Source organism: Thamnophis sirtalis, unplaced genomic scaffold (genome assembly GCF_051295495.1).
Source record: "Thamnophis sirtalis isolate CommonGarterSnake01/CBP01778 unplaced genomic scaffold, rThaSir2_p1.2 scaffold_3, whole genome shotgun sequence".
In the NCBI taxonomy this organism is placed as follows: Eukaryota; Metazoa; Chordata; class Lepidosauria; order Squamata; family Natricidae; genus Thamnophis; species Thamnophis sirtalis.
Genome location: NW_028261383.1, coordinates 83,415,514 through 83,427,940, shown reverse-complemented (window position 1 = coordinate 83,427,940; position 12,427 = coordinate 83,415,514). Strand labels below are relative to the sequence as shown.

Genomic DNA, 12,427 nt, shown 5'->3' with positions numbered 1-12,427 from the left:
GTATTCGTGTATTCGAAGGGCTGCGACAAAGAGGATGGAGTCAATTCATTTTCCAAAGCTCCTGAGGGCAGGACAAGAAACAATGGAATGAAACTAATCAAGGAGAGAGGCAACCTGGAATCAAGGAGGAACTTCCTAATAGTGAGGACAATTAACCAGAGGAACTTGCCGTCAGAGGTTGTAGGTGCTCCTTCACTGGAGGTTTTTTAAGAAGAGTATCCGTATAGTATAGTATATTATAGTATAGTATAAATCTTTATTACGGTCAAAGACCAGCAATGCACATTACTTTTTACAATATGTTAAAACGTACTGACGTTAAGATATAATTAAAAAGTATTGACGTTAAAAGTGGAAAATAACATACATGTTCTCAATTTATTCGGATCACTTCCTGGTTTACCTGGGTGCAAAGCTGTTAAGTATGGAAGTAAATACAATGGTCCAAAAATTGTTAGAGATATGTCCAGATATCACAGGGTTGGGCTCCTCCGGGTGCCATCTACCAGCCAATGCCACCTGGCTATTACCCGGGGGAGGGCCTTCTCTGTGGCAGCTCCGGCCCTCTGGAATGAACTCCCCGCAGGGATTCGGACCCTCACCTCTCTCCAGGCCTTCCGAAAAGCCGTCAAAACCTGGCTTTGCCGGCAGGCCTGGGGGTGATGAGTTTCCTCCCCTCTCAACATGTATGGTTGTGCGACTGTTGTTTACTTTTATTATTTGTATTTTGTTTTTTTTATGTTCCCCCTTTTCCCCCTTGAATTGTTCGCCGCCTTGAGTCCTCCCGGAGAAGGGCGGCATACAAATAATAAAATTCTATTCTATTCTATTCTATATTTGGTACAAGATGACAACTATGCTTCTGTAACCATTTTTTTTCTTGTGGACACTGCAGCAGCACAGAAGTTTGCCACTGCATACGTGGTAACCGGGTTTGTGTCCTGGAGGAAAAAGCCTAGATAAAAATTGTCTGCCCTCCCTGGCAATCTCTCTAATAAGGGGAGAATATGTGCAGACCTACAAGCTCTGTATAGCTTGCAGTGTAATAGAACATGTGAGATATCTTCCACTTCTCCTTTACCACATATACAAGGGTTTGCTATAGGTGTTCTCTTATACCTGCCCTGGAGGAGTGCTGAAGGAAGAATGTTAAATCTGACTCTGAAGAAAGCTATTCTTTGTTTTGGGAAGATCAGGTCATTTAGATATCTTGCCGATTCCCACACACCCTGTTTGATTCTGTCCCTACTGTGGAAAAGCAACCTTCTTGGAACTCCATGTCCTTCATTCTATTGATTACTACTTGCTTTGCTTGATCAAAGCCTAGGGACATTAAGAATATTGATGAGAGCCCATAAGCGCCCAGCTTGTGATCAAATGCCTGTTTCCAGGGGGAGGGGAAGTTATCAGTCAACACTAATGGGGACAGTCCCTCTGGAAAGAAATGCATTTTAAGCCAACGAATGATCATCATCTTCCTGGCTCTTACCTTAATTTGAGGCATGCCTGTCTCAATTCTTAACTGGGCATTTGGTGTTCCGTTGGGTGCAGGAATTTGCTTTGTATGGTTTCTAGCAAGTCTTTCTTTGCAAGGATTCATGTTTGCGCCCCATATAGAATTTGTGCCAATGTTTTGGCCTCAAAAAGTTTTAAGGCAGCAGGTACTAACTGACCTCCACCTGTGTAAAAGAAATGGTCAATTGCATTTGAGGACCTATTGGCTACTTGCAATGTGTGATCCAGGTGTGCCTTCCCTGTCCCTTGAGAGTGGAAAACCACCCCAAGATATCTAAATGTTTTCCCCAAAATAAGTCCTAGCGCTTATTTTGGTGCCCTCTCAAATAAGACCGGGTCTTATTCTAGGAGAAATGCAGTATATGTTATAGAAGATCTATATGATACACACTGAATGCAGAAGTTAAAAAGCAAGACAGATTATGTTGCTTACTTGTTTATTAAACAATTATACTGTTACAGGTTATAAGAAATATTCAGAAAAATTAGAGAATAAGCAAAGAAAGATAGCATTCTTTATTATGATAGATGAGCAAGGAACCAAGAGATTTGGGTGGTAGTTGGTTTTTTAGTACAGTGGCTGTCCATTCCCAATTTCCTCACATGACCCATAGTGCTGTAGCTTAAGTGCTCCACGACTCAGTCTGGTAAGAGAAAAGTAAAGTGAGGTGTGAAAATTCAGAAGATGTAAAATTACTCATTATTAAATGAATAAAAAAAAAAAGCACGAGAAGCGTTAACTCCCAATGTAAAGTCTATTGAAATGGATGATGAACTCAGCATCTTCTATTGGCCACTTTGTTTGACAAAACAGCCCCTTTCTCCAATTTCTAATGTTCATTTATGTTAGAAAATTCTTAGTCAGGAAGCAAGATGAGATCAAATATAAGACTCTTAAATTCCCTACATGCTGAGAGCAAAGTACACAATGGTTCTGGGCATCACTTGTTTTTCATTTTCCAAAACATGAAAGTTATACTTACACAACTGCATTGCAGAACATGCACTGGTTGCTGTAGGTTTTACCATCAGAACCACAGTGTGGTATAAACTCCAAAGTACAGGCCTCTTGAATCTCACCACTACATTGAATCTGCAGAAAGCAACAATACATTTTTTTTCAAATTTTAGGATTGAAATTATAAATATTTAATTGTTATAAAATTAATTGTGTAGAAATATGGTGTGAGTGACCCAGTAGTCTCACCATAGGTTCATATAAACATACTATTTGTCTGATGCATTTCCATTCCCCTTTCTAATGCTTCCAAGCATGGAAATTGCAAATTGGGCTGACTCTTTTCTTAATCAATCACCTACCAACTCAGATTACACAAATATACCTGTGAAGATCAGGGTTTGTATTAATATGTATGTCTGTATGTGTACATGTATGTACCTTTACACTTATTCACACTGAAGTGTGTTTAGAAAGATCTTGAGTTTTTTGCAGTTCCTTTTCAGTTTGATTAGTCTGATCAGTTTGTTACCTGGGGAAATTTTGATCCTCAGGAATCAAATTGATTATAAACAAATTAATGAATATAGGTGATTGTTCTCAGCAGTAGTGATTAATCTTTTCCATATATCTCTGGCAAAACTGTAATAATTGAGATATTGAACCATGTTTTTTTCTGAAGGTGCATTTTAATAGCCAAGCCATTTCTCAACTTAGAAACTGAACACAATTAGAATTAGAGTTTACTTCTGCACCATGTAAATCTGTCAAAATAAACATTGCAAATGATTTTCATACTTAAATTTGCTTTTTATTTTTCTTTGCTCTGTAAAATCACTGATCTTAATTTTCAACTATAATAATATGGATTTAATAATGTATTTAAAAGACACAATTGCACTTACGTTTTCTTCCACTGCTTCAGTACCAACATCTAGAACCAAACAATAGTAATATAAAAGAATTAAATTCAAAGCTGATGTTGAAAAATGGTTGACTGGATAACATTTCTTTGATTATATAAACATGAATGTGTTTTATTTCACATTCTCCTTTATTTTCTCAAAAGAAACCAAATACCAATATGTGGATATTATTTTTAATATCACTGAATTACATTTGCAACAAAAACAACCCACAAAAACAATCCAGCATAAAGTAAACAATATTTCCTTCAAAAGGTATTCATAACCAATTATGATCTTCAAGATTCTTTCCATGGATATCTGAAAGTAGATGGAGGTTTTGAAACTTTGATGTGAAATGTGAAATTTTTGCATCTTAACATGAGCCATGTTAAGTGTACATCATAAACCATGTTAAGTGTACATCATAAACACTTACTGTGATATGGAAGCTTTTTTGCCTATAGATTTACCTCATAACATGGGGATTTTCATGCCTCATCAACTAACAATGTATGATTTCTTCATGCAAGAAGATAAAATCCATATGATACACTTCAAAATTAATTATGGTCCTTCCACTTAATCCGAGGTGGTATTCAGATGGTTCTCACTGTTTCTGGTGAACCGGTAGCAGAAATTTTGAATAATTCGGCAAATACCGGCAAACCGTTTCTGGTGAACCAGGAGCGGAAATTTTGAATAGTTCGGCAAATACTGGCAAATACCACCTCTGATTGGCACCACTCCCATGTATTCTCTACCTCCCTAGTCCCAGATCAGCTGGGTTCTTTTTTTGTTGCCCTGCACAGGAGAATGGAGCTGGAATGCAGGTTAGTGGCGTGGGAATGGAATGGAGATTTTGCAGCATCCTTCTCCCAAGAGTGGGGAGGGAATGGAGATTTTGCAGGTTCCTTCCCCTGGAGTGGGGAGGGAATTTGTATTTTTCAGTATCCTTCTCCTAGAGTGGGGTGGGAATGGAGATTTTGCAGTATCCTTCCTCTGCCACACCCACCAAGCCACACCCACCAAGCCAAGGCCCCAGAACCGTTAGTAAAAAAAATTGAATCCCACCACTGCATTGAATCCTTAATTTAAAGGATTATTTTTGATTGCAGAAGCTTTTAGAATGCCTGAATGTTCCTCTTTCTGAGGAATACATGATGGAATATGACCATTTCTAAGCGGGAGGCTTCTTTGGAAAGGAATTTTTGCGATGATGATGTGGGACTCACCCATATAAAACGTTAGCATCAGGGGAACAAGCAGAACCCCTGCTGTCTTCATGTTTGCTTTTTCTGAACTCCCTGCTATTTCTTTCTGATCCACAGATTCCACTGCCAGAGTGGAAGGGATGTAATAACTCTTTTATGTTAGTGCTTTATTTTATGGAATCTATATGCCAATACTATGATGATTTTTCAGGTTAATATTTAGCTATGGAAATATGATACTTCTGCATTAAATTCAAATAACTTCCTTATCTGCATAGTGAACAGTTGGCCTCCAACTTGGTTAAAAATAAGGTATAAATTTGCTTGGGTTTTTTGCTAATATGCCATAAGACCTGAAATGATTAAAAGAATGATTAAACTGCAATGGGCTCTACATGGGGTTGCCCCTGAAGTGCATCCGGCGACTACAGCTAGTCCAAAATGCAGCCGCGCGAGTGATAGTGGGCGCACCTCGGTTCGCCCACGTTACACCTGTCCTCCGCGAGCTGCACTGGCTGCCTGTTGGTCTCCGGGTGCGCTTCAGGATACTGATGACCACCTTTAAAGCACTCCATGGTAGTGGATCTGGGTACTTGAGAGACCGCCTTCTGCCGATCACCTCCCTAAATCGACCAATTAGATCTCACAGACTGGGCCTCCTCCGAATTCCATCTGCCAGTCAATACCGACTGGCGACCACGCGGAGGAGAGCCTTTTCTGTTGCTGCTCCGACCCTATGGAATGAGCTCCCCATGGAGATCCGCACCCTCACCACTATCCAGACCTTCCGCGCAGCCCTCAAGATCTGGCTCTCCCAGCAGGCCTGGGGATAGGTTCCTAATTACCCGCCCGAGTGTTTGACTGTTTGACTGTTGAATGAAAGTTGGGTTTTATTATTTTTCTGTTGTTCACATATTGTTTTATTTTGACCTTGCACCTCCCCTCCCTTGTCGTTGTAAGCCGCCCTGAGTCCCCTCAGGGAAAAGGGCGGCATATAAATCCCAATAAATACAAATACAAAATACAAATACAAAAGAGAAATGGCAGCCAATTCCATGTAATAAACTTCAGAACAAATGTTTTTAAATTAAGGAGGCATATACAATAACATTCTGTATTCTTCAAGGCTGCTTTTTACATAGGTTTCTAGGTAAAATATATTTCAACCATAAAACAAGGAATAGAATCTTTCCTTCTCTGCTTATTCTACTATGGTTGGTAAGCTCAGCTTAGTTTTTGAGAATTAACAATCTTATTTTGTCTTCAGATCCTGAGATTCCTACTACCAGTGCCTGCAGGGTTCTAGATTGGGGAAGTATGATGGTCTTGGAATAATATTCTATACACATTAGAGTAGAGACCTTGTTTCAGTACACAATATATCGATATGACATATTGGTGCCGTTCATTTTACACAGTTAATCACACAGAGAGAGTGATACACAAAAATAGAAAAAGAATGACTATTATAAAGCGCAACTAAATGATCCAATCTGTAAAAGAATATAAAGAAAATCCATAGCTTGAATTAGGGCCAACTAAATATTTTTTTCACTGCAAAAAAAGAGAGGAAGATTTGATCTTACACATTTCTTTCTGTCCCAATGCACATGTATTCATATTAACACAGCTATCACTGAATAATACTTGACCTGAACATGAAGAAATTAAATATCAATTTGTTTAATCTGCTGACAACATACAAACAAACATAAATAATCAAAAACAACTTAGTGGATCTAAATTTACACCTTTTTAAAAAATACAATGTTGGGTTAAGGATGATGGGTAGTTAGGTTTTAGTTGATTAAAGCCGGGCTTCCAGTTTTTGATTCCAGGTTCACCATCAGAAATGCTTTCTGGGGCATTAGCACTTCAAAGCTGCTTATTCTTTAAATTTTGGTATCTATTGGAGTCGGGATTATGAATTATTTTATTTTTAAAGATTCCTATTATTTCTACATAATACCAGCTATAATTTGGGATGGGAAATCTGTCATAAATATAATATTCCTGTAAAGAAGCCTTTAAAATGCCCACTTTTGTGAGGCTGAGTGGATAATGTGGAACTAGGTCTCAAAATGCTATCTAACTGAAAAGGATCTTTTGCAAGGTCCTTAATCAAGGAGAGAAGCAACCTAGAACTAAGAAGAAATTTCCTGGCAGTTAGAACAATTAGTCAGTGGAACAACTTGCCTCCAGAAGTTGTAAATGCTCCAATACTGGAAGTTTTAAAGAAGAGATTGGACAACCAATTGTCACAAATGGTAAAGGGTTTCTGCCTGAGCAGGGAGTTGGACTAGAACACCTCCAAGATCCCTTCCAATTATTCTGTTCTGTTCTGTTCAGCTTACCTGAGTACAAAAAGAAGAGGGCCAGGGTGAAAAATATGCAAAAAGCCACCTTCATGTTGGTAGGAGAGGATAAACCACACTAGGCTCTTCCACTGAAATGTCTTCTAGCTATCACAGACACAGGTGTTGTTTAAGCTCTAGCTAGGCATTTATGAGTATATATAAGCATATTGCCGCAGCCTTATCAAAAGAAGATAAGAGAATGTTGACATTGCAAGTCCCTATAGGCACTTTTCAGTTTCCCCATTCTATTGTGTTAGTCAGCTTCTATTAGTAAATATTGAGTGAATCTTTGGGAACAGTAAACATTTGGTAACCCATAAATCATACGCAAGAAAACCATTTATACGTTCAAAGGGGAAACGTGAAAAATATCATTATGCACTGAACAACAAATATTAAAGAATACACAGAATTCAGTTCTTAGATAGACTTATGACAATCTTCAGTGTTTGTTTCTAGATACGATCCCGATTATGAAGTTTGACCACAAAGCAATGAAATTGTGTTACTATTACAACTGATTAGCTGTGGCTGAGAAGAATGCATGTGGCCATTTTGCCATTCTTTAAAGAGCTACTCTACTGTATGTGTAGTCTTGCAATCTACTACCTAAGAGGCTGTTTCTCAACTTTGGCAACTTTAAGGTGTATGAAGTTCAACTCGCAAAATACCTATTTCCTCCAAGTCCTATAATTCTATGAATTCCATAATTCAATTATGTCTGGATATGCGAGATTATGAATATTTAAAGTAAATAGAAAAACAAACCCATTGCAGAAACAGCTAGTAAACAGAAGAGAGGAGGTATCTGCTTTTATATTAACAATTGATGCATCCCTGGACTAAAAGAAATTTGGACTATTCATTAACTGCATACCCTTTTATTCCGCCTGGGGGGTTCTGTTCATTTTTTCTACTTGTGGTCTTGCAAAAACTTGCATAAACAAGGCATTGCAAACCTTGGCTGACCAAATCCTGTGGACTGAGTAGAGATATGCAAACTCCCTACTCATTGTACTAGGAGATTTTAACAGTGCTAACCGAAGCCAGGAGCTGCCAAGATACACTCAGCATGTCAGCTGTCTCACTAGAGGCAAGAATATTCTAGACCACTGGTACTCAACACTAAAAGATGCCTATCACTCTCTACCAAGAGCAGCTATAGGACCCACTGATCACTGTGTGAATCACCGGGTACCTGTTTATATGCAAAGACTTAAAACCATAAAATCGATAGTTAAAACAGTGAAATCTTGGACTGAAGAATGTTAAAGCTATAGGTTTGCCCCAACTGCACAGACGAGCATTTTCAAAGCTTCCTCAATGGACTTGGATGAACTCACTGACACTATGACATCATACATTAGCCTTTGTGAAGACGTATGTGTGCCAACCAAAACCTTATGCATCTACAATAATACTAAACTGTGGTTCACAGCTAAGCTTAAACAACTACATCATGCTACAGAGGAAACCTACAGAAAAGGAGATAGAATGCTGTACCAGGAATGTATTAACAAATGGGATCAGAGCAACAAAGAGAAGCTACCGTATATACTCGAGTATAGGCCGACCCGAATATAAGCCGAGGCACCTAATTTTACCACAAAAAACTGGAAAAGTTATTGACTCGAGTATAAGCCTAGGGTGGGAAATGCAGCAGCTACCGGTAAATTTCAAAAATAAAAATAGATACCAATAATGTTTTTGAATATTTATTTCAAAGAAAAACAGTAAACTAGCTCTGTAAATGGAAAAGAGGGTCAATAAAAACAATATGGTATCAACAATAACTTTAAAAGTACAAAAACCTTAGCTCATTCAGCAACCAAGCTAAAACACAAGAGTTAAAAACCTTCAAAACTCATACAAAGCGCTGTCTTCACTGCCATCCATAGCATTACTAATGCCACATTTCTTGAAGGCGCGTTGCACCATGTCCTCCGGAATCTCTTCCCATGCATCACGAACCCACTTTGCTATCAATTCTATGTCGGGCTTCATCAGATTTCCACCTTTTGTCAGTCGGGCTTGACCAGATGACATCCATTCATGCCACATCTTTCTCACACGGTCTTTAAAAGGTTTATTTAAACACACATCTAGCGGTTGCAATACAGATGTAAGCCCCCCTGGAATAACGGCCAAAGTAACTTGAGAAGATTTTGCCATTTTTTTAATGTCATCAGATGTGTGGGCTCTGAACATATCCCAAACTAGCAATGATGGTTTTTTCTTTAAGGCTGCTCCTGGTCGTTCTTTCCAAATTTCTTTAATCAATGGGGTAAAGTCCTTTCTTTTGCTCGCCCGAGCTCTGATGAGGGGGAAAGAGAGGACTTTTCTTATGCCTGCATCAGAGCTGGGGGGGGGGGGGGAGAAAGGACTTTACCTACTGATTAAAGTAATTTCACCCGCAGATCCCAACAACGCTGTCAAGATTAAGATCTCTTGAATTAGATTCCGGCTGATGCGTCAGGGGCTGCGCTGGCAGGGACGGGCGGAGGGGATGGGACTTGGAGTCCTACGATCTTGGCGAGTGGGGAGTCCCATCCCACCCCGCCCATCTCCGCCAGCGCAGCCAGGCTGCAATTGGTGGTCATCCCTGCTACAATCCGCGCCGCCCGCCTCATCAGCGGAATCTAATTCAAGAGATCTTAATCTTGACAGTGTTGTTGGGATCTGTGGGTGAAATTACTTTAATCAATGGGGTAAAGTCCTTTCTCCCACCCCCCCCAGCTCTGATGCGGGCATAAGGAAAGTCCTCTCTTTCCCCCTCATCAGAGCTCGGGCGAGCGAAAGAAAGAACTTTACCCCACTGATTAAAGTAATTTCACCCGCAGATCCCAACAACGCTGTCAAGATTAAGATCTCTCGAATTAGATTCCAGCTGATGCGGCAGGGGCTGCGCTGGCGGGGACGGGCGGAGGGGATGGGACTTGGAGTTCTACGACTCGAGTATAAGCCGAGGCGGCTTTTTTCAGCCCAAAAAGTGGGCTGAAAAACTCGGCTTATACTTGAGTATATACGGTACTCTGAAAAGCTGAGGAATCAGCTGTCAACAAATGAACCAGCAAATGTGTGGAAAAGACTGAAAAATATCACTGGCTATAACAACCTCCCTCCATTGCTGAAGGGAATTGGCAATTGGAAGAAGACCTGAATATATTCTACTGTAGATTTAAGAAGAAACCACTGTCAACTATCACTTCCATCTCCATCTCAGATACACCAACAACAGCCAAGTCCCCTACACCTGGTAACATCCCTCTGGGGCCCCCACCTCTGGTGATCACAGAAAAAGACATATGCAAGGTTTATTTCACAGACAAAAGCTTAGAAAAGCACCAGGCCCAGACAGGGCAACCCCTTCTTGCTTGAAAGTGTGTACTAATCAACTGACCACCATCTTTAATAAATCATTGAATATGTGTTATGTCTGTTCTTGCTACTATCATCCTGGTGCCCAAGAAACCCTCCATCAAGGAACTGAATGACTACAGACTGCTTGCTCTGACATCTGTAGTTATGAAAAGCATTGAAAGTTTATTGCTGGCCCATCTAAAAGCCATCACAGATCCAATGCTAGACCCTTTGTAATTTGCCTACCATGCAAATAGATCGGCCCGATGATGCTGTCAAGATGACACTGCACTCTATCTTAAATCTTGTATCCGCAAAAACCTATGCAAGGATCCTTTTGTAGCCTTCAGCTTGGCATTCAACAGCATTATTACAGAAACCATTCTCTCCAAACTGACCCAAACTAGTTGTTCCTGACCACACTTGCAGATGGGTTATAAACATTCTCACAGACAGGAAGCAGCAGGTGAAGCTAGGTAGAATCACATCAAATATTCATTCAATTAGTATTGGAGCTCCCCCCCCCCCCCGGGCTAGGTGCTCTCTCCCTTACTTCTTTCTTTATATACCAATGGCTGCATCTCAAAGGATCTCTCTGTTAAAGTACTGAAGTTTGCAGATACAACAGTGTGGTCTCATTTGAAATGGTGATGAATCTGTTTATAGATCTGAGGTTGAACAACTGGTCCTGTGGTGGAACCAGAACTATCTAGAACTGAACACACTTAAAACTGTAGAAATGATAGCTGATTTTAGGAGAAACCCTCCTATTTTATCACCTCTTAGAATATTACTCCCAGAACTTGAAATGGTCACCTAACATTAGAACCATCATTAAAAAGGCACAACAAAGAATGTTCTTCCTGCGTCAACTCAGGAAACTCAGATTGCCCAAAGATCTGCTGATACTGTTCTACAGAGGAATTATTGATTCCTCTATAACAGCCTGGTTTGGCACAGTAAGCAAACAGGACAAGTACAGACTTCAATGGATAGTTACGACTGCAGAAAAAAAAAGATTTGCAACCAGTCTGCCTTCTATTGAGGACCTATACATTGTATGAACCAGAAAGAGGACTGAGAAAATATCCCTCACATCTTGGACACATCTTGGAGACAAACTGTTTCAACTTCTACCCTCCGGATGCATTGCATGCCACAACAACGAGACACAAAGATAGTTTCTTCCCCCATGCCATCACTTTGCTAAATACCTAACTCCCACAGCACTGTCTTATGTCTAAAGATATTTACACACATAGTAGGCTGTATTGATATTATCCATGTCATCCTCTCATATTTCCCATCTTCCCATTTTGTCATCTTTCTCGTTTTTAATCTTTCCTACTACCTTCTCTTGCTGGTATATTATGATTTAGGATTGCATCTTATGATTTATGATCTATAACAATACTTTGTTTTTGTTTCTATGTACACTGAGAGCTTATGCACTGGAGACAATTTCCTTATGTCCAATTACACTTGGTCAATAAAGAATTCTATTCTGTTCTGTTCTATCAATAGCATAGAGTATAACAGAATAGAATAGTATAGTGTGTATGTTGTCATTTTACAAACAAAACAAAGGGCAAATAATCAGGTGCTAAACGTGTAAGGAAATTGTCATCTTTTTCCACCTTGAATTAAGGTTGCTTGCAGAAGATATTGAGGTATACTTTAGCCCTGATTCAGCTGCATTGGTGTCATTTAACTGAAAGGACTTCTTTGGAAGCCAAAAGGAGAACATTTAAACAAATAAATTAATATTCCACAGTCATTTCATTTGATAGCAGCCAGGAAATTTCCTTCAGGGAACCTTAAGACAATTTTGAGGGTGCATGTGAACATTTCAACATTTCTTCCTCCTTGCATGAAATTAGGTTCAGGACCAGAAACTCCATCTTATTCTTCCGACATCAGTGGCTGAAAATTTTCCTTTCTTCTTTGGAGGGACTAGAAAATGTGATTGTATTTGAAGGTTAATCAAGTTTAGTGTTTTCCCTTTCACACACTTGTGGCTTTCCTTCCTCCTTAAAAGCACAAAGTTGTAAGAATGGCAAACAGTACAATATGTTATATACATATATACATAACACACAAAGATAGTCTTTCTCATTT

At 39.5% G+C, this 12,427-nt stretch overlaps 1 protein-coding gene across 1 annotated transcript; it reads right to left on the bottom strand.

Moving 5' to 3' along the window:
* Positions 1-1,935: 1,935 nt before the first annotated feature.
* LOC148048042 (ovomucoid-like) lies at positions 1,936-7,150 on the bottom strand. The gene is made up of 4 exons (XM_087709385.1): positions 6,947-7,150; positions 3,379-3,407; positions 2,499-2,608; positions 1,936-2,159 (listed from the first exon to the last, which is right to left on the bottom strand). The coding sequence occupies exons 1-4, from the start codon at positions 6,999-7,001 to the stop codon at positions 2,084-2,086; spliced, it is 270 nt and encodes an 89-aa protein (XP_087565511.1). The 5' UTR covers positions 7,002-7,150; the 3' UTR covers positions 1,936-2,083.
* Positions 7,151-12,427: the final 5,277 nt, after the last annotated feature.

Coding starts and splice junctions, on each gene's coding strand:
- LOC148048042 (XM_087709385.1), bottom strand. CDS start 7,001: ATGAAGGTGGCTTTTTGCATATTTTTCACCCTGGCCCTCTTCTTTTTG. Junction 2,609..3,378: donor CTGAAGCAGTGGAAGAAAAC/GTAAGTGCAATT, acceptor TGCTTTCTGCAG/ATTCAATGTAGTGGTGAGAT. Junction 2,160..2,498: donor ATGTTCTGCAATGCAGTTGT/GTAAGTATAACT, acceptor TTCTCTTACCAG/ACTGAGTCGTGGAGCACTTA.